At 37.8% G+C, this 25,424-nt stretch overlaps 1 protein-coding gene across 2 annotated transcripts in view; it reads right to left on the bottom strand.

Annotated features, from left to right (window-relative positions):
* The window catches only part of LOC104096908 (uncharacterized), a 33,380-nt gene extending 8,206 nt beyond the window's left edge, over positions 1-25,174 (bottom strand). Inside the window, exons 1-23 of one of the 2 annotated variants that reach the window (XM_070195265.1) lie at positions 24,760-25,174; positions 23,903-24,660; positions 18,967-19,092; positions 18,801-18,886; positions 14,877-14,985; positions 11,956-12,051; positions 11,763-11,825; positions 11,595-11,654; positions 9,848-9,916; positions 8,778-8,859; positions 8,606-8,658; positions 8,433-8,531; positions 7,078-8,310; positions 5,862-6,863; positions 5,457-5,792; positions 4,738-4,996; positions 4,429-4,651; positions 3,816-4,206; positions 3,158-3,307; positions 2,846-3,067; positions 2,516-2,737; positions 887-1,552; positions 3-263 (exon numbers count right to left, since the gene is read on the bottom strand). In XM_070195265.1, coding sequence (XP_070051366.1) covers positions 3-263; positions 887-1,552; positions 2,516-2,737; positions 2,846-3,067; positions 3,158-3,307; positions 3,816-4,206; positions 4,429-4,651; positions 4,738-4,996; positions 5,457-5,792; positions 5,862-6,863; positions 7,078-8,310; positions 8,433-8,531; positions 8,606-8,658; positions 8,778-8,859; positions 9,848-9,916; positions 11,595-11,654; positions 11,763-11,825; positions 11,956-12,051; positions 14,877-14,985; positions 18,801-18,886; positions 18,967-19,092; positions 23,903-24,660; positions 24,760-24,817 — 6,624 coding nt within the window. In that variant the 5' untranslated portion in view covers positions 24,818-25,174. The remainder of the gene's footprint in view (positions 1-2; positions 264-886; positions 1,553-2,515; positions 2,738-2,845; positions 3,068-3,157; positions 3,308-3,815; positions 4,207-4,428; positions 4,652-4,737; positions 4,997-5,456; positions 5,793-5,861; positions 6,864-7,077; positions 8,311-8,432; positions 8,532-8,605; positions 8,659-8,777; positions 8,860-9,847; positions 9,917-11,594; positions 11,655-11,762; positions 11,826-11,955; positions 12,052-14,876; positions 14,986-18,800; positions 18,887-18,966; positions 19,093-23,902; positions 24,661-24,759) is intronic. The other variant, XM_070195266.1, reaches the window with a different exon arrangement.
* Positions 25,175-25,424: the final 250 nt, after the last annotated feature.

Below are 25,424 nucleotides of genomic sequence, written 5' to 3'. Positions count from 1 at the left end.
ACCTGAGATATCTGGTTGATATTGTTGCGGATGAACAGATGAGGTTGCTTCTCCAATACCTTGTTCATCACATCTAGGCCCTGGGCCAGTGCTGTGGTAGGGTCCTTTGACTGAGAAGGTGGAGCATTGCTGAGCAGCTTCTCCAAATAATTAAATTTGACATTAGCATTTGGCCACACCTCCAAGGCTTGTGATAACAGATCCAAAGCTTGTTTGTACATCAAACTTGCTTCCTTATCTTTGGGCTCTATTACTAATGCTACCTAATGCCAGACCTCAACAAGTTAACACCCAAGAATGAGGAAACATTAAATCATCTAGCAAAGCAAACTGGTAATGTAAAATGGAAACAATAAACTGAAAAAGATAACACCTTATCCTCAACATATTGAAAAGAAAACAGAAGCATGACTCCCGCTTGCTTAAAATGATTCAGCTACATCGCAGAACGTGCCTCCCACCCACCCCACCCACACACCCCAACCCCCCACACAAAAAAAAAAAAAAAACTGAGACACAAAAAGAAAGTGCTAATGATTGAACGTGAACATTAAACTGTAGCTTCACACAACAAATATTGGATTAAGTACCGAGTTCTTTCGAGATGAGTGAATAAAGGAAGTGCAGACAGAACAGAACTGCTTCAACGACTTGGAAAAGAAGCATCTCAGGAAACTAAGTTTGAAGACCCACATAAGCATTTACCAAATTTAAGTTGTACGCCAACAAGAGCAAATCACAGGCAAACAAAAATAGGATAAGATAGAATGCCCTGTCTTATTTTAAGAAGTAGATACAACAGAAGCAGTGGACACACACAGGAGAAAATAGAAAGAATTATGCTCCAGCCTAGAGTTTCAAAAAATAATTCAGGAGAAAGCCATACTCTGATAAGAAAATTAATAATCATTTCCTCCATAGCTGCATTTGGCTTAAACTCTTCATCTGGTTGCCCACCAGATCCAGGAGTTTCAATATTAGAAATTGAAGAAGCACCACCAGGCGACATAACACAAAGGGATTGAAGACCAGGTTCAACCTTCACGCGCTTACCAGGATCTTCTGAGAATGAAGATCCATCCATTGGATGCTTAAGATCAACACTACCAGCAGAAGCATGACTCAGTCCATCAGCATTTTGACCAGTCCCATCATTAGCAGGTACTATTTTCATTTCGCTTTGTCTTTGTCGTTCCCAGTTCACAACCAACCCAGCAAGTTCAATTGCAAGTCGTCTATTTTCAGCTGTAGTATTATATGGCAATCCAAGGCGACTCAGAGAGTTCACCATCTGAGGTACAAACTGTGCTCTACAACTGTAGAATAGATCTGAATGGCGAACTATGAGCTGGAAAATGTGGATGAGATTAGGGATAGAATGACCCTCCTCAACAAGAATCTTTTTGGTGTAACGTATCCAGATAGGCATACGGGAATCACCAAGAGGTAACCTTCTTGGAAGTGCTGGCATGAGTATATCAAGTGCTTGCTTAACCAACATTTTATTCTCCGGCTGGCAAGTCCTGAGGAGAGCGACAAATACCTGCAGCAACTAATTCCCCATAAGATTAGATTGCACAAAACGAATATCACGGCACAATATAGTTCAGAGACAAAATTTAAGCTGTATGAACCAAATTGGAGGACTAAAGGAAAAGATCAAATCAGGAGCGAAATACGTTACATCAAACATTAATAATAAAAACCACACGTTTTTTCATGATCCTCGTAATGAGGTAAAGTAGAAATGACTAAAGGGCATGATCAATAAGGAGCAAAATATGCTGCATCAACCATCAATAATCAAAACCACGAGTTAATCCATGATTCTCAATGAGATAAAGTAGAAAAGTAATAGGCATCACAAACTCATGCAAACACAACCTAGCGTATTCTATAAACACTTACAAACATTAGCTCAAGATTTTTTATCCTATTTGTAAGCATAAAAGATATAAAAATCGCCAAATAAGCATTAAAAGAGGAGACCTGCAAACTACTGCATACATGGACAACAAACCTGTAATCAAAGTTAGCCTCATTACAAACAGCATTATAGTGGTAGGAGGCAATGGGATATAAGAGATATCTCCCAAACAGGAAAAAAACACATAAGTACTAATGCTTGGTTTATATATTAGTAGCAGAAACAGACAGAACAGAGAAAATACCAAAAACCTATCTACACTAATGCAAGTAGCCTTTGGAAAAAATCCACGAGAAGGTTAGAGCATAGTTCAAGAAAGACAACATAGAAACATGTCACTGATAAGAGTGCATCAATGAAATACTATGCCATTGATTGATGTAGCTAACAACCATGAGGTGATTGAATACGATGTGCGTGTTTAAGCATTATATATATTTATGTTGATACGCACTAACAAATAAAATTTCAGGTGAGATAAGTCGAATTTATCTGGGGGAGTGCTTTTTAACTTATAATAAATAGAACTTTACACCAGTGACATATTGCATGCAGATGGCAACGTGGAACCACCACAAATAGTGGTACCTGAAGTATAATTTTCTCTGGAGCTTGATAAGCCTCCAAGAAATGGCAGACATTAACAAATGCCCACTGTTTACTAGCACTATCTTCACGTTTAAGATGATTCCAACCAAACTTTATAAGTTCCTTCCGATGATGAACAAGGTCCGTCTGCAGATACTTGAGAAGGAGAGTAGCGAGTTGCAAAAGCTCTATCCTCAAAGGCTCATCATAATCAGCAGAGACCTACAAAGATAAATCAGGAAAGAAAATGAAATATACCCAAAATCAGCATAAAATTATCAGTAAAAGAAAATGAAGGATATACGAACATAAAGAGATGCAATCATTTACCTCTTCAGGAGGGTCAAGAAGCTTGTCAACAATAGTCTTAATTATAGCAGAGTCAACTACATCCCAAGTCTGACCATTCTGAAATGCATGAGCAAGCATTGGAAGAATAAGCATTTGCATTACAACCACCAAATGATCAAGACCAAGTTGTCTCGATTGGAAAAGGTTCAAAAAATGCAGGAGCAGGGTTCTCTTCATGTTGGATGGATATCCTTCAGCAACCTTAATGGCAAGCCACAATGAGTTATCAAAACAAACACTTCCATCTAGAGAAAAGAACTTGATAGACAGATAGCAGCATTACAAACATACCTCAATGATATAAAACTCCTTCAAGAAGGTAAAGTCTATACGAGTACGAAAGAGGAAGATGGAAAGGATATCAAACAGAACATTGATTTCAGTTTTATCATGTCGCAAATAATTCAGGAAGCATTTGACAAGCCATTTGCTCTCTTTGACCTGCAAATTTTTATCCCATAATTTAGCAGGAAACTCATGTGATAAACAAAAATATAAATAAAACAATGGCCTGAATATATGCCAAAACAGAAGCACAATTAGGAGAACTTGGCAATATAATGAAAAAAAAAACAATAGTTTTGGAACCTCAGAAATAATGCAATTATCTGCCAGCAATAAGAAAAAAATTTCTTGACTATTTAAGTGGCATGACAATAAAAGGTAAATCATCCTCCTTTCCCCGATAGATTGAGGAAACTAATTATTATTTCAACAAAAACAGCATGAGAAGGAACAAAATGGGTAAAAACGGTCAAAGTCGCACACAAAGATCTCAAATATCAAAAGCAGAATTCACAAAGCTAGGTTTCGATTCTATGAAGCAACCAATGAGATAAAGTTTTTCATGCATATTGAACAAGCACTTCGGAAAGAAACAATTATCCAGGGATGATTATGTAATGAAGACTACAAATACCAGTTTGCACGAAAATGCAACACAACTTGCCTGCACTAAGTTTAATTCCTGTTCATTTTGCAGACGGGAGATTCTTGCTGGTGACTTCCACATCAGTACCAGCGTATCAAAGACAACACGATTGTTCTGTAACCAGTTAGGCATCAACTTGACCAAAGTTTTCACCAAGGCAAGACCCTGGAAATAAGCATCCTGAGATGCCACATTGGTTGAAACTGAAGGGACAGAAGCCTCGGCTTGAGCAGCAGCAAGGCCTTCATCACCAGTTGAAGTGCTTGGCCGACTCAAAGATTCTTGTCCAGCAGGTGCATCAGATTTGGTAATAAATTCAGGAAAGGCACTTGCAATTATCTTTTCTGGTGATTTTGCAAGTTCTTCTCTTAGAGGCTGTCCAGCATCTGACCTTATGATGTACATAAACCTGCAAATTTATGAACCATATCAGAAAACCATGGAAGCATATCAGGAAACAGCCTCTCTACCCCCTCTGGGGTAGGGGTAAGTTCTGCGTACACTCTACCCTCCCCAGACCCCACTGGTGGTATTTTAATGGGTTGTATCAGAAAACCATGGAAGCAAAAAATCTGCATAACTGCTCATAATGGAACCATGAGAATGCAATTTCAACAAGTATTCTACTTACCGCCTGAAGTATTTAGGTTGACATAATCGAGCAAGAAAGTAATCAACAGCAGCAGTTGGATATCGATTCAGGAACTTGGTCAATGGCAGCCTATACGGACTGTTAATCTCACTGTAAAACTGCCCAGGTGGAAGGGCTGCTTCCAAATCTATAGTCAATGTCACAAGCTCATCCAGAAACTTCCCAGCTGCAGAGGGAAGCAGGTGGAAGAGTTCGATAATAGCTGCATCCATAAGGAGAAATACATGTCAAAAACAAAAGTATATTCACTCAGCCCGTGTGATTATTAGGAGCAAAGCTGTATCCTACCAGCAGCTATTTTTGGTTCCTCTCCAGCCTTCCACGACTTTTGGCACTGTGCTAGCTTTTCAGGTTCCAACCATTTCCTAAGATGCTCCAGTAACTTGCCACCTAAGGTCACATTAAACCAATTGGACAGAAGTTCAAGCAGGCGGGCCAAACCTTGAAGAAGAGGCATGCTGAGATTTTTAGTGTGGGCCAAGTTAACCAATATAGGTCTAAGACTACTTTGTAGAAGTTCTTTTGGCATCCTTTGCTGTTGTATGACCTACATAACAAAGATACCATGAAGGAAAGACCAAATTAGAACTAATGAAGAAATGAATTGACCGAACAGTTATATCATTCAACAGAGAAAAAAAAAGCATCCTGCTAAGTAGGTGTCCGTTATCCTCTTAGGGAGTAAATGATGAGAACCTAATGTTTAAAACATGCTCAAAAATGCCTTCAAATACAACATTCAATGTTCTATGCGTGCACAAAAATCAATCCTCTTGCAACCCTAACTTCATCGAGTTTTTGTCAATTTGTATTTACAGTCCTGCAAACTAAATACTATAACGAGTTATTTTTTCTCCCAACGTCAACAGTAAAGAAATGTGCAAGGGAACGCAACTGTAACCAAATGACATCAGATCCAGTAATAAGCCTTGAGCATGGAAGAATAGAATATCAGTAAGTGATGATGGAATAAAAAGAGACTCTGATTTCAGAGAGCTAAAACCAACCTGTCGCAACCCTTCCTTTGCAACAGCTACAATTTCTAAATTTCTGCTTGTCAGAGACTTGAAGAACATTGAAATAATTTTTGAACGCAACTCAGATTGATTTTGGGTTTTAAAATCGGCCCACGCCATAGCAGTGCAGAGTAATTCAATGCAGGCTGTGCGCAGTTTGTTTAACGAGGTTGCTACCTTAGGATTCATAAATTTCATAACCCATACTGTTTCATCAGCCTCAGCTATTTGCAATGCTTCTTGCAGGAAATTGATTAGCTCCTGAGTCAACTTTAGAAGTGGAGGTCTCAAGGCCAAGCAAAAGTTCAAAGCTGTAACAGTCCCCACCTGAAGATACAAGATGATTAGTTCAGCAAGCAAGAAAATGATTATAACAACTCTACCAACAAACCTCACCTGTTGATCAACAGTCTTTGACCGTAATGGACGTAGTATAAGAGGCTGAAGCAAAGGTTGGTATAAGGGTTCAAGCAACTCAGAAACCTCACTACCAGTCCTGCTTGCCAAAAGTGCTAAACAAGACTGCACAATCTTCCTCACATTAATAGACACATTAGGATTAAACAACTCTGATGCGAAGTATTCAACAACTCCTTGGAAGCTTTGCCTCCGTGCTTCACTATTTGCTTCATCAACATTATTCACCACACGAAGAACTTGTGTAAGCACCTGGCTGGTCTCGTCTTGCTCTTTAGTGGCATAAACAGGAAGTCTCTTGAGGACATAAACAAGTCCCCGCACGATACGAACTTGGAAAGCACACAGAGTTTCAACAGTGACTTTCCCAACTAAAGCACCAAGCCCCATGACTCCCCCCATTTGTGCTTGCCATGTACATCCAAAGCAACAATGCAGAAGACGGGGCAGAAGCTGCTCAAACACAGGGACACGAACACTAGGAGGTGGAGAATATACAGGACTCATTGATGGGCTTGAGACAATCATAGGTGTGGCAGGACCTCCTCTTGACATCAACACATCTGAATGTTTCGAGCGAGCAAGGAAAAGAAGGGTCTCAGCAAACACATTTAGTGCATTTAAAGCTGCCTTGGCATGCAGTCTATTTTCATCCGCCAGGACATCCACCAAAGCATCCAAAAATATAAGAGGGTCCAACTCTTTCAGGTTGGAAGAAGTACTATATCTTGACTTTGCACTAATGCTGGTGCTAGATGAAAGCACAGAGGCACCAACTGGAGTAACTGAAAGAGAACCATGGGCGACAGAGCTTTCTATATGAAATACAATGGCAAAATGTCGACAGATGCTAATGACATATTCATCCTTGGAATCATGCAGATCCGCTTCAGCACTTGCCGCGATAATGGTCATAAGAAGAATTTTAAAAACAGATCTTTCAGCAAGGAGTTGAGTCTTTGTCTTGACACCCAGGTCAGCCTAGAAGCAAGGCAGTTTCAATATCATTAATTTGAATTCAAATGGAAATAAGATAAGAGGTTACCCTGAAATCTTCCTTACTCTCAGGCAACTACGTGATCAGATAAATTTCTGATATTGATGTAGCCAGCAACACAGGATAAACGCATTACCAGCAATAAAGTAATCAACAGGTTTTTTGGAATAAACACAACAACTAAGTTATATCACGAACCTTTATATCAGATGTCTCTGATCTTCTCCAAGATGGATCAACTGAGGAAACTAACAAGGTCGATAGCATCCTAGAAGTCAATCCATCATCAGTAGCGCTACCAGGAAGATTAAGCTGAGAGGACAAGCATACACGAAGAAATTTCAGAGCTTGTTTTCTGTAGAAAGCATCCACAATGACACTTCTTTGCATGACAGCAGCCACCGCAAGATTTATACAACGATCTAAAGGCACCAAAAATGGGGTGGACGGTTCAAATGTAAGGATCACACGAAGCCCATGCTCAGGATTTTCCTTGCATTCAAGAGCAAGAGGTTCTTTGAGAAAACGCCTATTACGCCCACCTAACTTTCCAAGGAGCTGCAGAGACTTCCCACCCCAAGGATAAGGTGCAGGCCTCAAATGAGACCATAATGCCAAAATCACCTCGGACATGACATTTGCCATGCTTGGTTCCAAAAAATCAGGATTCAGACTATCAATCCAAAACTCAAGTGTTCTTAAACCAAGACTCACTAGGTCATCACTACCTTTAAGACACATAACAAGAGGCTTCATCAGGCGAGGAAGGTGAGGTAACAGTGAACTTAATCGTGCAGGAAGGGTCAAGCAAAGCTCCAGCAGAAGCTCCCGCATATCTTCACCATTAGGCCCCTCAAGCAAAGCCAATAGCATATTCAAACAGGGTTGCAGCATAGGAATCAAGTCACGCAATAGAAGTTCAAATTTTCCTCCTGCAAGGGCACGGAACATTGTACGAAGGAGTTGCAAATAACCAATGGGTTTTTCAACCTCGGATGCATTTTTCATGCAAGTTTCCATAATAACATGCACATGAGGTTGCAGTATGCGCTCACAATCTGAAGGAGCCTTTGCGACAGCACCAAACAAAAACCGAAAAAGATGCAAAACCAGCTTTGCTGCAGGTGAATCTGGATGCTTAAGGACATCAAGTTTGCTGCTTACAAGGAAGTTAACCAGGACATCTGCAAATGGTCTGAAAACTTTTGGTGCTTGCAATAGGGTTGAAAATATGTGGACTAACTGTGTGTTAGAAATCATGCACTCAAACAATTCAGGCATGCATAAGGAGAACATGTCCATCAAATCTCGTGGTTCCATAATAGCCAAAATCTGGGAAAAAAGGTGGATCATTTCTCTCTCTTCGTCCTTCTCCTTGAATAATGCCAAGCAATGAACACCACTTTTAAGCACACCAGAAGCTTTCCAAACCTACCAACAGTGAAACATAAAGTGAGTTGCAGAGTTCCTCAGCCACAGGCATTCCCTAGGCAAAGATTAAAGTGATGCAGTTGAGCCACTAGGCAAGATCAAATGCTGCATTAGCATAATACCTCGTCTTCTCTCATTCCTTTAAAAGGTTGAGGTACTGATGAAGTAGTTGATGCTGAGGCAAGAACTTGAGGAGGCGTTCCCTGGGTGGATGCCGAAACCTAAAACCAGTTGGACCACATAAGAAAAGTAGAATTATGATGGTGAAACACCAGGCACAGTTAATGTTCTATACCTGTGATCGCGGCAAATGCGCATGGGTGATGCTCCATATTATGGTTTTCATTCCTGAAAGACGTAAAGGTGACTAGTCACAATGAAAAAGAGCAGACCAACTCAAATTAAAATAGAGCAAGATGGTTCATCTAACAGCCATGATGAACAGGGTAATGTTAGTGAATTGTTACCCATAACCAAGGTTTTAATCAGATGCTTGCAATCACTGACTTCCTTAGAGTGCTCCACAGGGACTTGCAAATTGAGTACTGCCTGGAAGAATATAATTCATGATCAAGAGAGAAGACCAAATAGAATTATGAAATTCAATCACAAAACCATACTACTAAAGTAAACTTTTTTGGCACTTCATTTTGACCTCTAGTCTACGAGCATTCTTTCAAGCAAAAAGAATAGCAAAAACGGACAAGCAAGATAATAAGCTAGTAACAGTATCACACTAGCGCAAAACCTTTATACTGTCAGACTCTCATTCATCAAGAGATTCATGATCTAATATGCACTAAAAAGACATTTCCCACAACACTCAGGAAGAAGGTATAATTATGAGTACAAAGTTCATGCACATAAAGCATTCTTGGCAGTAAGAAGCTTATTGTTACAAATCAAGGGTAGAAAGAGATTTTCTTTTATTCTATTTATGGCTCCCAACAACCTCCACATATAAAAGAAATAACATATCTTACTTATCAGAAAAAAGGAATAACAAATCAAACTATAATGTGATTATAACTATTGCTTTAAACAATTTATTCAACTTGCCATTGAGAATGCAAATCCACAATACATATGGGGAAAAAAAAGACATTAGACCTAGAAGAGTTACATACAACAACAACAACAACAACAACACAACAACATACCCAGTATAATCCCACAAGTGGGGTCTTGGGAGGGTAGTGCGTACGCAGACCTTACCCCTACCTGGGAGGTAGAGAGGCCGTTTCCGATAGACCCTCGGCTCAAGATAAGGTGGAAAAGAAGAAAAGGAAAAAAAGAAGAAGAAGAAAGAGGGGGGAGAAAGAAAGATGAGGGGGACAAAAGACGATAAGGAAAAAAAGGAGAAAAAGTAGCATCTGATAGTAACAATCGGTAAAAGGGAGAAAGAGTAGCATCATAAAAGCCTCAATTTTGGAGCCACTAATGCTTCATATCATATTAAGAAAAGAGAGCTCAAACAAAGTTACCCAACTCGGGAAAGCACTGAATTAAGGACAGCAAAGAAATTCACCAAAATTACCTGCACCGGAAGTTCTAATTTTGACCTCAATGTAGATCGACCTTTCACATCATCCCCCTCTTCTAGAAGCTACAGTCCAAATATACAGAGAAGTATTAGTCTGGACATGGCTGATTGGTTAATAAATGGGAAAAACTGGGAATATCCAACAAGTAAGCTCATTTGATGTCATTGTATTCAGGAAGTCACTGTGAACGTCAATGAGCAAATACACATGTATAAACGAAATTGAACATCAACAAAAAAGTAGTTATAGCTATCATTTTTTTTGTTTCCCTTTTGGGGGGGGGGATAACTTAGAGCTATTCTTAATATTGAAATTAAGTAAAATAATATGTTACAATTATAAGTAGTTTCCGCTTGCCGGCGTGCACGCATGCCTTGCTAAAGTCTCGTCCTTTTTTTTACAGAGTTTATCATTCTTATATGGCAGAAATGCAATAAGGTTGCATACAATAGACCCAATAAGAGCTAGACCTTCCTGGGAACCGTGCACAACAGAAGCATAGCACACCAGGATACCATTTTTAAGTTTATCATATCTCCGGTGGCAACACTCTAAATTGGGCACCTGCTCTGGCATCACCACCTCCATCGCATCTAATCTAGTCACATATTGACCATTTTTCTACGACTTCTTTTTTTTAATGGTATTAGATCTTGGGTATTGAGTCCTTCGGCTAAATATTGAATTTCCAGTTACTCTTCCAGAGTCTTCAGACCATCTGAATATTGAATTTCTACTCACTGCTCAAGAAAAGTCATCTTCTCTTCTCTTTTTCTGTAGTTTTTGAGTTTGGGCTTTCAGTCCCTCCACTAGCACCAAATCTCCGGTCACCCTTCAAGAGAAATCTCTTTCTCCTTTCTTCCTTTATGATTTTAGAGATCCAATATTGAGTCACCTCCTCTAAACGTTACATTTTTATCAATGTTCCAAAGATTCTTCTCCTCCTCATAGATTCGCGGTTGCATGGTTAGTTGTTACTGGGTAGATTTTGTCACAATCAGGACAAGGAAATAAAAGCTGATCCAACTTACTCAATTATTTTAGTTTTGATATACAAACTCATGTTAATTCACCATCTTGAGTTTGAGGAACGTGTTAAAACTTAAAACTAAGAATATGGTTTATGTATTTAGATTGACAAAATCTCTATACACATAAGACTATATTAAAGAATATTTCATAAATATTCCCAAGGATACACAGGATATTTTGTATTTGTAGAAAATTTACCTACTTAGTTAGAGGTAAAGAATATCTATTTACACTTTTTACATAACCTTACACTTCTACATAATGAGCTATTCTAGTACATTGTTCAAAAAATTCAAAACCTGTTCTTTTCTATTTTATTTTAGATTTCTATTTTTCATACTTGATATCTTTAAGTTTCTAATGAGTTGCTTGGGAAGGGGAGTGGAATCATAATACACGGATTAAAAATTGGATTACAATCTGGTCAGGTTGAACAATCGATACAGGTGGGAATTGGGATAAGAGAAAGGGAGAGCCAAATTGGAAATTGTATTACTATTTGTGAGTTTGATATTCTCCAATTTCCCCACACAATATGGCCATGTAGCTATACAAGATACTATAAAACGACCGACCACAACAGAGTTCAGTGCAACTTTGAATACAGAAAACAAATGAGGGATAAGTTATATGGTGTTTAATACAGGCTTCCTGTTCCGCATCCAAACACCTAAACTTGATAAGTTGATAGAGTTACAGATTGATTACCTGTGGAATTGTACGCTTAAACGTGTTGAATTTGCCAACAAAAGCATCCAAAATCCGACCCTAACACAAATATACTGACATGAGTTCTAGTACACAAATAACTGAAAATAAAGTGTGGTTGTCCAAGAAACCAAGAAAAGTATTGAAATATGCAGTGGTAGCCCAGACCAACAAAATCCTTGCTTCATCCATGGAGTGTTGGTCGACACCTTTCTCAAAAATCGGTTCCACCTGTCATAGGAAGAAAGATATCTTTGTCAAATTGAATACTGACCACTAGCCACCATCTTAAGGTCCAAATCATCTGGTTACACTACAGCTGCAATGACAGGGGAATAGATATTATTTAATGCATTCATACCAGATTTAACATCAGACGAGCACATGTGGTATGGATGCTGAGCGACAAAGAAGCATCGTGCATGTTGCTTGAGAAAAGATAAATTATCCGTGATAACTGCACACAAACAAATCAAGATAAACCCTTTTCAGTAGTAACAGATGAAAAGAAAACGTATGCATACAGCATAGTCAGTCCAAAGATGGGGAGAAAATATAAAACACAAAAGAAATTTGATATTCTAATATATAGAAGAGCCTTGGAAGCAGCTGGCCGTTGTCTTGCCAGCTTGCCGACCAAGGCCTCTTTTTGTCATTTCACATTTAGTTTTTATAACTTGTTGATCATTTAAAGTGGCTCTGAATTTTGATTGGTTCAAATAAGTTGATTACCGTGCTAACTTTATTAATTTTTGTTGTACAGACTTTTTAGCCCTTTAAGGGAACCGTGTATGCTTTGGAGTGGGTCCATCTCCCCTTACAATTGCGGCTGAAAAATCCATTTCCATGCCTGACAACTTTTTATATTCAAACTTGCTCATTTCTATTTATGCTTGTGAGGAGACAAATGTTTGGTTAACTCATTCAACCCATTATTTATTAGAGGAAAATTTAAAATGTTTGAAGCCATTATTAGCCTTCATTCGTACTCCGCTTGTATTTCTCTGTATAAAATGGTGTATCAGACAAATAAAACGCACATTTTTAAACTGTATATATTCATGAGTACTTCTAAACTCTAAAGCTCATAGCTGCCACTATCAAACTGTTTAGAAATTCTCAAGAACTAATTTTGTATATCATAAGCTAATAATAGATATTATGGTAATTTAGTTTTATAAATTTTCTCCAAATTAATTTGGTAGATCACATACTAAAATTATTTTATGTGGTGATTGATTTTTTACTTAAAATTGTAATGCACAAAAAGTTATACTAGATGTTAATTTATTTCAACGGAGACTTTCTTTTTAAAATAAATCAAATTATTTTACAGGAAAAGATTTATCGAATCATCTTGTAATACCTTTTACTACGGTTAACTTTGGTAATTTTAGTTTTAAAAGCTCTTGATATGGCGACTGTATCAAATAATATTTGGGTTAGTACAATACGTGCACAATGTTTTATGAAATAGTTTGGTAAATTCAAGTTGAAGAAAAATATTTTGCAAAAGATATATTTTATTTTTGGGTCATATTTTAGTTTAATTGTCTACTATAAAGTTAAATTTCATTTGAAGGTCTTTTTATCTATTCAAAATTTTCTCAAAAGGTTTCCAAATAAATCTGTAAGTGAGCTCTGAGGAATACATAAGGTTTTTAAAGTTTTGTTTACTTCGCAATTAATAACCTGTATTAACTAAGAGTGTACTTTCTAAACAATCCAAATGAAAATGAGATGAATGGAGCACACAAAAAGGTATTAAAGGTTCATAGTTTGTAACTTTGCTCAGGTGAGCAAGATAAAGCTGGATTCGGCAAGAATCTCATTTTTTGGTAGTACGAAGGGGGTCCATCCGCTTTTGTTTTCGAATAAGACTAAGGCGTGCCTGTTGCACTGCGTGGTAACAAATTTCATTGATTGATCGGATTTCGATCAGAAAGGAAGGGAATTTTCTTGTCCCACCCGTGTGGCGCATCAAATCTTTCAAGAGAAAGAAAGAGGGGATCCCTGTGGTTAGACTAACTGGCCGAGAAGGTTAGCGAGGTTCCTGCCTAGACAAAGAGGACTTTAAGACAACCTGTGGATAAGTACACTAGGGCTGGAATGCTCCTTTCGAAAGAGAGTCTCGACGTGGCGGTGTAGACTCTCACTCTCAGGGACGGATTGAACAGCAGCTGTTAGGGAACAGGGTGGTGGATGACGTAAAGGAAGGGAAGGCCCATCCCGTGCTTTCGAGCGATGATAAAGCTAACGAGAAAAGAGTGAATCTTCCAAATATCTAAGGTTGAAACTTTTATAACATCTATCAAGCAACAAACTGAAATAACAAAATTTATTAAAACATCATAATTAAATTAGGTATCTAAAAGAAAGAGAGTTAGAACCAAGAATGAGTACACAAAATTAACATTATTAATTCAAGCATTTTACTTCTTTTGAGAATTTTTTTAAAAAAAATTAGAATTGGTTGCTATTGATACACATGTTTATTTCCTCCCTTTCATGTATCTTATCTTTCTTTATCTTATCTTAATGTTCTAAAAAGTTGACAATAGAAATACATATATGTTCCTATGATTATTTTTATTCCTCTAGGAGTAAAAAGATAAAACAATTAGTTAGGTTAATTGAATTTAAAATACAACAGTAAATTATAACAAAGAACAAATTAACAAGTGGAAAACAAACTTAGCCAAAGTTTAGATTGTTGGGCCCGTGCGTAAGCACACGCAAAGTAATCTAGTATAAATTATAGAGAAGGGGAAGGGCGAAGATAAAAATATACTACTAATGTTCAGTTGCTCAACCACCACATTTCAAGCATTCCTTTTTTCTTTTTCTTTTTCTTTCTTTCTTTTTTTTTTTTGGGGGGGGGGGGGGGAGGGTGTAGGGTGGGATTGGTAACACATTTCAAGCATTAATTAATTGAAAAAAGTGACTGAGGCATTTTGACCCCTTTTTCTTTTCAGCTTCTTTTTCAAGAACAGGATTCAGCTAGTCCTATTTATCCATTAAAGTGTTTCCTTGGGCCTTTATCCAAAGAAAACAACTTCCAAAATTGTTACAGAAATCGAAAGCAAACAACCTTACAATATGTTGAGGAACTAGGGAGCAGGTGCAAAGCCATTCATCACATGCATTCACATTATCCATTTCACCAGTGTATAAGATTTTTCACCAAGAAATATCTCTAAGGAGACAACAAGAACATCAGACTACCACGGAAATCAGCAGCATGTTCTTACAGAAAAGGACAAGTATCAAAACATGCAATACCTGGGACAAAGAAAGATCCCCCCTGACATGGTGAACAATCTCCGCCAATAGGCTATAAGCCAAAGGCCTCAATGTCTCAAAGCATGCACGGCCGGTTCCAACAAGGACCCTGAAGGAGTTTAATTTAAGTTCAATGTCTAGGAAAAATGTAGGATAGATGAAGATGTAACAATATAACACACAGAATTATAATGGTATAGTTAAAATGGAGCAGTGCAACGGAAATGTAAACAGATACAAGGATGCCACCAAAGGAAAAGACAAGTCTATAGATCGCTTGTAAAATCGGTAATGTAACAAGGGAATGAAAAATGGGCCTCCAAGGCTATACATACACAAGATATGTGTCGCAAAAAAGATGTGAGGATAGATGTGCGGTCATACAACATAAAGTGCAAGTAGCACCACATAGGAGTGATTTGGTAAGCCAACAACAAAGTCATCAAGGATTATAATCATCCAATGTACAATAAATAATACAAAATTTTGGTACAAAATTTATACCGGTATAGCTAATACCCATAACCAAACATTGGAGGAGTGTAATCCCAAATTTTACACCGGGATTAGTCCCGGCAACCAAACAACTCCATTGAGAATAAAACAAGAGTATGTCATTTGAGATGATTTTCATGTCCTACATAGACCTCCAACATACAGCAAGTAGCACACAAAGAGTAAAACAAGCGGATATTGCTTCAGATATGCTTGGCCATATCCTATATCGACCTCCAAATGCACCAATCCACATGTATTAAATCATGATGATTGAAGGTGTAAAAATTGGAAAGATGTAGACCTAAAGTCATGTGGAAGAAAATTGTCTCAAAAACCTATGGTTTCTTGGAATCCATGTAAACTCGGGAAAAATATATAAGAAAAATGAAAGTAAAAGATCCACATGGGCGATACCAAATGAAGGTTTAACCATTTTGTACGCTTGCATTTGGTCTCGCGTTTACACAAAGTCTTTTTAATCTATTTAGAGATTTCTACGTAATATAAAAAATGGAAGACCTCTACTGTTAAAGAACAACTATTAAATATTGGAAAGGAACAAGTCCAAATGGATAGTGAGACTTAATAAAATCAACCCCAGCTAACTCACGGTTGAGGCTTAGTTGTGTTGTTTCCTGATCATTCTCGCGACACAACTTTTATTTTGGTAATCAGTCAAAGAACACCAAGTCTCTCTTTGATGACCACTACAAAAGTGTTGAAAAGAAAAACTCTTTTCGGTAATTATCCGGTGGTACTATATAGTGCAATAGAGCACTATATAGTGTAAATAGTATGACTACTATTTTAGCACTTATTCACGTGACATTTCAAGTGAGTCATTCCCTTTCATTTTTTTTATAAGGTAAATTGTATTAATCAAAAGGGAGAAAAAACTCCCGCATACAAGAAGTATACCAAAAAGTAGAGAATTTACATAAGAACATAATTCTCTACAAAAGACGTCAATCTTCTACACAAGTAGGGGCTATATGTGTGCACCAAAAAGCGATCAAAGATAAAAGACTATTCTTAAGATGTGAAAACGGAGAATCAATCCCCTCAAAAACTCTCCTATTTCTCTCTCCCCAGACTATCCACATGAGAGCTAACGGGGCGAACTTCCACACCTTTTGCTTGCTTCTTCTACGGAAACCGGCTCAGCTATATAGCATTTCCTTTACAGTGTTTGGCATCACCCATTGAACACCAAAAAGATTCAAGATTTCCCTCCACAAACCCCAAGACACAGGGCAATGCAGCAGAAGATGATCAACTTCTTCCCCTGAGCTTTTACACATGTAGCACCAACTAACAAGTGTAATTACTCTCTTTCGCAGATTTTCAGCTGTCAAGATCACTCCCCTCGCTGCTAGCCTCATTCCTTTTTTTTTATGACGGTGGTATTTGAACCAGCTTGCACACACCCCTGCTATTCCACGGGAAACCTACTACCTCCCACTAGCACATTTATTGGGTAATTCTGTCCACAAGGACAAACGGGAAGAAATCACCTAGTGTTTTCGTTTTACCTCCTATAGGATCTCAACCTGAGACCTCACGGTTCTCCTCCCGCTCCATTGGCTACTAGACCACACCATGGAATATTTCAAGTAAGTCATTCTCTTAAACATCTTACTATCCTTCTCCAATCACTCTTTCGAAAAAGGAAAAAAAAAAAAAAAAACATATGCCTCAATTTTTTCTTTATTTTCACAATGTTAAAGTATAGATATTTAATCACTTTGAAGATTTGAATTTATGGTCTCAATCCAAAAGTCATCTTTTGTTCTTTTTCTTTTGGACATCAAGTCCCTTCTTTGAAATTGAATTTCTGATCATCGTTTTGGCAACTTTTTCAGTTACACATCAACTGCCAATCCAAGTACCAGTGAATATCCTAGAGAATTGTGCCAGCATATTTCTTTGTTTAACCAAGCACAGACTTATTTCCTTTCGTACTACAAGAATTGCCATTTTTGTGCAACTACAAACGACTTTCCAAGGGTAAGAATTCCAACATAACTCTTTTTCGACAATCATTCACTATTCCAAAGATACTTTTTTCGATAAAGACTATTCCAAAGATACAATCAAGATAATTGTTCCCTAGACAAGTATATCAGTATTTCTTACATTCAAAATAAGCAATTCAGTTTTATTACTTATAGTTTAAGGGGACATCTTGAGAGGAAATAGAAATATTATGCAAAATATTCTTTGTAATTATGTAAGTCAAACAAAGAAATATAAAAATTTGTATCATTTTTTATTAATCCTACTAAATTAAATCTCAAGAATAAGATAACTTTCCTAATTTAATGGAGTTAAAAAACCTTTCTAAGGAGCCCTCCTCCAACTGTATGTTGTTAGTGAGAAACAATTCGACAATTGTTTTTCTATTATATTCTCCTTTCACAACTTCTTTTCTCTTGCTTGTCAAAGAGCACGAAGAGACGTAGCCTAAGAAGTGGCAGCACTATTCTTTCAAAGATCCAGCAATATGGGTGATTTTTGAAGGTAAGAATTCTAAATTCTCCTAGACTCACACACCAATCACCATCCTATTTCAGTTAGAAATCTCCATTTTCAAGATAACCTCATATGCGTTAAAATTCCAGCATAATTAAAGTGATTACTAAGACAAAGTGATGGACATTGCAACTTGCAAGTTCCTCTGAGAATGGTTATAGGTCATACCTATTAACTAGGCAGCCGGCACTCAAATCTATGAATCCTTAGAACAATTAAAAAATTATATCATTAAATAAGGTAAAAAGGGAAAAGAAGAATATGGAACAACAGGCAACTGTACATGCAACCGGAAAAAAAACAAGCTAGTTATGATGCAATATCTTATTCTTTTACCATCTAGTGTGAATCAAGCTATATATGATACTATTGTCACTTTATCTTCTGCCTCCTGGACGCAGATAATGTGAGTGCTGCATATCTTTCACCTCTAGCTGTTGCGACTTAGCGCATTCTTTTTCTTGTGGAACGGCGACAGTTTTATTCAATATTGATGGCTATTCTACTAATACTATTTCCAATCCACCCTTTCCAATTGTCTGCCGCAAAAGGCGCAGTACTTAAGCACAGTTCAATAAACCTAGTTCCAAAAATTGCCCATAAGCCCACCTGCAATCCACATATCAGATTCTGCATGCAGTTCAGAAACATCCTAACCAGGAATATATTTCCAGTAATGCCAAACTGGGTCAAAAGGCGAGTAATGTGGGACAAGACAAGTGCAGGGACACCTTCCTTACACGCAATGGTGAATGGGGGACACTTTGTGAACAAAATTTTATGACTTAGAACATTAAACAGTGTTATCAACCTCATATAAGAAACTTAATTTCTGCAGAGTCACAAGAAAGCATGAGCTTTTTTTTCCCAGCCAACTTCTGATTGAAAGTTTACCTCTCTTCCAAAAGCGTGTCAATAAGGGGGAACAACCCCCTCTTGAAATCTGTCCCAAGAACATGTTTCAGGGCCACCAGCAGTTCCTGAAAGAACAAAGTTCAGTTTGCAACTATCGCAAAAGAAAGAGAAATCAGGTTCACAAGCAGCATCTCAAGAAGTTCACCTTTCGGATAGAGACTGAGTCCGAACATGTGACAAGCAGATTCACAATGCTTTTACAAATACCCTCTTCATGCGGCTTAATATAGTCAGCGAAACTCTTCAACAGGTACGTTAAGAAAGAAACTGTCTGCAGATTTGCACAAAAGAAGTCTACTTAGTCTTCCCCCTCAAAATGGAAGGGAAAAGGTAAGTTATCTGAAATTAAGTAGATAAAGGTGAATAGAAAGAAAAAAAACAAAATAAGCACAGACGAACTTATCTCCCAATTTATCGACAATGGAAGTAGAATAGTATTAAAAAGTCTGGGACATTCATTTTTTTGGTGAAATAATTAGTAAAACTATGGGACATCCACCTCAAACTTAACGGCTTGTGCTTGGACACATTTTATTTAATAACAAGATTTTAGGCCAATTTGTGTGTACCTCGACTAATTCACCGAGTACCTACTCCTCCCACCAACATAGATACTGGATATTTCTACCCACCTAAACTTAGACATAGGAAAATTTCACCTAGTGTCGCCTCTGATGGCATTCGAACCTTGGTACCAAGGCTTCCACTCAAACTCTTTAACACGCAGCCAGTTCTTTTGGGGTGCTTACACTTGGACATAGCATCAGAAATCACAAAAACAATCAACCCTTGTACTTAGTTTATTTTTTTGGTTGGTGGGTGGTGATATTGAGTGGGGGATGGACTTCTGTTATAGATTTCAATTTCCTATCGTGTTGGTATTTAATGCGCAAAGACCTGACAAATTCACTCAAGAACATCAATTTTTCTAGTAAGGTTACTCTAAACAATGTTATCTAAGGCGAAAAGCGCAAAAAAGCTCTAAAGTCCATTGGGGTTTTAAGTGCAAACCGCAAATAAAGCGTGGGCTTTAATGAAGAAAGACACAAATGGAGAAAAAAATACAAATATGTATGTATAGTCCAAGACCAAAAATTGTAAATGTGAATAACAAATATACGGACAAAGAAATTGAAAAAGAATCACAATCAACTGAAATATCATTGTTCAGTGTCGCCTCTTCGGGATTACACTCATTGGTAAGGGAAAGTATGCCTTAGAGCTTTGATGACAATACTGAAGCGTCCGCTAAGCGAGGTGAAGCGCTTAACATATTTTGAACCTCGCTTTAGGGCTTAAGCACGCTTTAAGCACGCCTTTGACAACATTGACTCTAAATGATCAATTATTGATGTTTCCCTAATAATTTAATCCGAGATCTTCAATTCAGGAATAGTATATTGATCACATACAAAAATAAGGGGAAAGAAGGCAAATGGAAAGGGAAATATGTCATTTCACCAGCTATCTCTATACTAATGGCAGCAATTAATCTAGCAACACTCAGCCACTCTCTACACTAAGGGACATAAAGGGCTGGGGAGAATAACTCCAAAGGGCTTTTTGGTTCATAAACTAGTCATACAGGTTATAATGCATGGATCATTTATGTGGTGAATAAAAATAAAAGGATTGCTACATACGGTGATTAATAATGAAACAATGCTATGCAAGAATTATAGTGTTTTTGTCTTTAAATAGTTTATTCTTGTATTGCTACTGCGCGTATTCTCATTCCACGTGTAATTCCACATAAAATAATATGCAGATTCATGCATAACTTAATGCGGATACTATTTTTGATAAGTAATGGAGATATTATTTAATACCATCAACCAAACGCTTCATTAGTCATGCGGATATTATTATTCTTATGTGACTAAACAAAACTACATTAATTGTGTGGCAACTGTTTTTTCTTATGTGAGGATTTTATTACTTTACACGAGACTTTATGCTGGGATAAATTCTACTAATACAATCAATCAGACAACCCACAAACCATTGAGCTAATAACAAAATATTTTAAAAAGAAAGGGAAAAGAAAATTATTGACTTAACAACAACAACAACATACCCAGTATAATTCCACATAGTGGAGTCTAGGGAGGGTAGTACCCCTGTCTTGTGGAGATAGAGAGGTTGTTACACCCTCGGCTCAGGAAAGTATAAGCACCACATTAATGAAAAGAAAAACAAGAAGATACAACACCGAGAAGCCATGTAAAAGCAGCCAAATACTTGCTACAATCATTATTATTTTTTATGAAGTAAGAAGTTTCATTAACAGCATCAAGACGATGCAGTAGGTAGAAAAGAGAGTTGTAGCTCCATTACATAAGAGAATACACTTGAACAAGCAGACACTCATGCAATAGCACAAACAATTGACTTGGTAACACCATTCAGAAACATATTTCAGGTCTCGCGGTTTCACAAATACATGTTCAGAAGTAGATTTAAAATTATCAACTTAGTTACTAAAAATGTTATTTCTTCTTTTTCTTTTTCTTTTTCTTTTTGGCTTGCTTCCACGCACCTCACTAAACCTACCTCCAATTTTGTTTTTCTTTTCCACAGGTAACCTACTTCAAATTTTCTTTCCTTTTCTTTCTTTTTTTTGGATAAGAACCTTAATTGACCGACTTTCCATTTTTAACCATCAATATTAACGATACTTTCACTACATAGAGAAAGACATGTCTCAATAATCAAATGTAGATAACACAACTCTTTTGGGGTTCTCTCGTCTTGATTCGCCTTCACGAACCACCCTTGGATATTTCAAATATTGTTTGTGCTAATGATAAATGGAGAGTAAAGTAGCTATTCTGTGATGGTTAGATCTTTCACATGTTACTCCCAATATTAACTTTATAACCACACACTAACAATAACAAAGGAGGTTTATCATTCTATTGGAAGGGTACTTATTTACGCATTGATTCACTCTCCCGCTCCCTATCCTTACTATTTTTTGTTAGTGATTATTATCAATTTATATTTCTTCAACATTAAGTTGTGAGGGGAGGTGCCATGGTGTATGTTATTCGCATATGACATAGTACTGATTGACGAGACGCGAGGCAGTGTTAACGACGAGTTGGAAGGTTTGGAGACAGACCCTAGACTGTAAAGGGTTCAAGTTGAGCAGGACTAAGACAGAATACTTGGAGTGCAAGTTTGGTGATGCAACAGAAGGAGCGGACATGGACCTGAGATTTGATTCACAAGTCATCCCTAAGGGAGGAAGTTACAAGTAAAACACTAGGAAGATTGACGAGTATGTCACACATCATATAGGGGCGGGGTGGATGAAATGGAGGTTAGCATCTGGCGTCTTATGTGACAAGAATGTGCCTCCAAAACTTAAAGGTAAATTCCACAGAGTGGTGGTTAGACCAACTATGCCGTATGGGCCAGAGTGCTGGCCACTCAAGAACTCTCATATCCAGAAGATGAAAGTAGCAAAAATGAAGATGTTGAAATGGATGTGCGAAAATACTAGGTTGGATAAGATTAGGAATGAATATATCCGGGTTAAAATAGGTGTGGCTCCCATCGAGGACAAGATGCAGGAAGTGAGACTTAGATGGTTTGGTCATGTGAGGAGGAGAAGCTTAAATACCTCAATAAGGAGGTGTGAGTGACTGGCTTTGGTGGGTATGAGAAAGGTAGACGGCGGCCAAAAAGGCATTGAGGGGAGGTGATCAGGCAGGACTTGGCGCGACTTCAGCTTACCAAGAACATAGCCTTTGATAGGAGGGTGTGGTTGCCGAGAATTAGGGTAGAAGATTAGTAGGTAATAGAGCATTTTTTTGAACTGTACCTTGGGTTTCAGGGTTAGTATGATAGTGTCGTATTCTTAGATTGCTAGTATTACATGTTGTTTTCCTACTATCTTGTTTTTCGCTTCGGTTTCCAAGTATCTTGCCGTTGTTACGACTTGTTGCTATTGCTTCCTTCGCATATTTTCTAGTTCTTAGATTGTTGTTATTATCTTTCTAGCATTAGTGATTGATAATGCTTGTTTCTATTGTTGCTTTTCATCTTCTTGAGCCGAGGGTCTATCGATAACAGTCTCTCTACCTCTTAAGGGTAGGGGTAAGGTCTGTGTACACACTACCCTCCCCATACCCCACTTGTTAGACTCCACTAGGTTTTATGTTGTTGTTGTTGTGACATTAAGTTGTAATAGAATTTGAAGTTATTTACACAACACAGAGTTCCAATAAGTCCAATGAAACAAGTTAGGCGAATTTTCCTTTCTTCATGTGTCCTATAGTCAAATGAGGTAAATCTGATTTAACGCATTGGGAATATGCTTGAACGGACAGCTAAGAAAGAACAAACACAAATTAGGAAGAAAAAGATGAATTCGTAAAAATGCAGGAGGCCAACAACCCCAGATCATCAACCTGTCCAGATCAAGGAAGTAAAATAAGGTTAAGTAAGTTTAAAGCAGAAAAGGAAAAAAAGAAAAAGAAAAATAAGACTTTACCAACCAAAGGATGAAAAGTGAGGACTATTAATTTATTTATTTTTCAAGAAGTGGGACGAGGACTATTAAAATAAGCTTATGCTTTCTCTTTACTCCTATGTTGTTCCTCTGGAAAAGAAGAGGTAGCTATATATGATAACATAGTACAATTCTGACTACTAATCCTACAATGATGGCCATCTTAGGAGACAATCGTACCATGTAGTACTTCAACAGTTGATGGCCTAATAGTTGATGGGCCAACACTCTCCGGATATTACAGTAATGAAAGAGTAAAATGGTCCATGCATTCTAGTCCTTCTCAGGGACAGCCTAACAGGCATAAGAAGCCCGCTAGACATTGCTTAGCAGAATGTACTAGGTGCTCCATAAATGAGCATAAAGGCAATGCCAAATAGACTAAAGGAAAAGGAACAAGAATAAATATAGAATTAAGTTCTTTTCTCCATTGACAACAATTCAGAGAACTGTCACGAGATATTGTCAATCCCTTAATTATCAGAATAGGCCTAGAAAGGAGGTGACTTGCACCAATTTACTCAACAGCTAAAGAGTATTCTCAAGAGAATGAAAACCTTACCTTAACCTGTGCACCCTTGAGCTCAATAAAGTGAGTCTTCAAATGAGGAGGCACCTTCTCAGGACCTGGCACTGATATGGCTGAAACCATCAAGGGCAACAAATGGGGAATGTTCGTCTGGACCAGCCGGCTATATAACTGAAACAGAAACATCACTACCAACGGACTCTCAGTAACTATCTTAAATGATCTCGTACTGGGATTAAGCTGACCAGCACCAAAATACCCCCCACTAGAAGTACTCATTTGATCCACCTCCATTGGCTTCACGTCTGACTCACCCAAAGACGACATAGACGAAGTGGGGGCAGGCGGTGGAGGAACTGCCATCGCCCCACTCTCAAAGAAATAACTCACAGTAGCCCTAAAATTCTGGTAAATTTTACAAACAAAGTCCAAAAAGGGTTGAACTTCATTTTCTAAAGTAGGCCTGAAGTTCCTAAGCAAATCAAAGATAATACGGATGCAAATTAAGCCATTCTCTTCGTTGTCCGTCGTAAGAACGTGCATTGCCACCTTCAATAGATCCTGTACAAATGGTCTTAGGACTTCACTATGAGGAAGCCTATTCAGTATCTCAACCACAATGTTCCTCAGCTTATGTTCAGGATTGTCCGCGAACTGTGGCTTTGTAATTTGATATAAAACACCGGAAAATGCACGAAAATAACATTTAAGAAAATTTAAATACTCCCCTGTGTGTGTTATCTCCAAACTATCCCGTACCTCCATTGCCATCTGTAGTCTTGTTTGAATTGCTGTTAAAGAACAATAAAACAAGGGATAAATATACACATAAAATTAACAAAAACAAAGAGAAGGAAAAAGTATAGTGAAGTGTAAAGGTAATGAAGTACGGAGGTCGGGTTCGAGAAGGTGACGAGAATGCTGCTCGAAATTCTGGATGGGACTCATGTTGTATTATCCCTAAAAGCCGAAGCTTTGAAGTAAACAGACTTGAGAACTAGGGTTTAAGAACGAGAAAGTAAGAAGCTTTTTGAGAATAGTGTGATTTTAAGAATTAGCAGTTGTATACTTGTGATTTGAATGAATTAGGAGTGAAATTGTTGGGTTTTGTGGAAGAACGGTGGTGAATTTCGAAAGGGAAAATCTAGACTAGGGTTTTGGAGAAAAGATGGGAGGGGTATAATTGATGGTGCATCAGACGGGGAAGTAGAATTTGCTGTTTCCCTCTCTCCCGAGACGGAAGGTGTTGGTCCTCCCCTTTCGCGGTGGACGGGCTATTTAACGTGCGAGACCTTTTTCTTTTTTTTTTTTGTGAATCCTCCCCGGTGTTTGTCATAATTGCAGATCATCCCCTAATGTCTTCCATACTTATATACATATAAATAGGGTAGGCATAATACCGATCGAACCGAAAAAATTAACTGAACCGTAAATTTCGATTCATTCGGTTTTAGTTTTTAGGCTTATTCAGTCGGTTTGCGATTTATATTTTCTATAATTTTGATATTCGGTTCGGTGCTGAGTTTGCAACTTCGGTTTTTCGGTTAAACAGAAA

The sequence above is a fragment of the Nicotiana tomentosiformis genome, chromosome 2 (genome assembly GCF_000390325.3).
Source record: "Nicotiana tomentosiformis chromosome 2, ASM39032v3, whole genome shotgun sequence".
Lineage (NCBI taxonomy): Eukaryota > Viridiplantae > Streptophyta > Magnoliopsida > Solanales > Solanaceae > Nicotiana > Nicotiana tomentosiformis.
The sequence above is the reverse complement of the archived record's forward strand: the minus strand, read 5'-3'. Positions and strand labels throughout refer to the sequence as shown.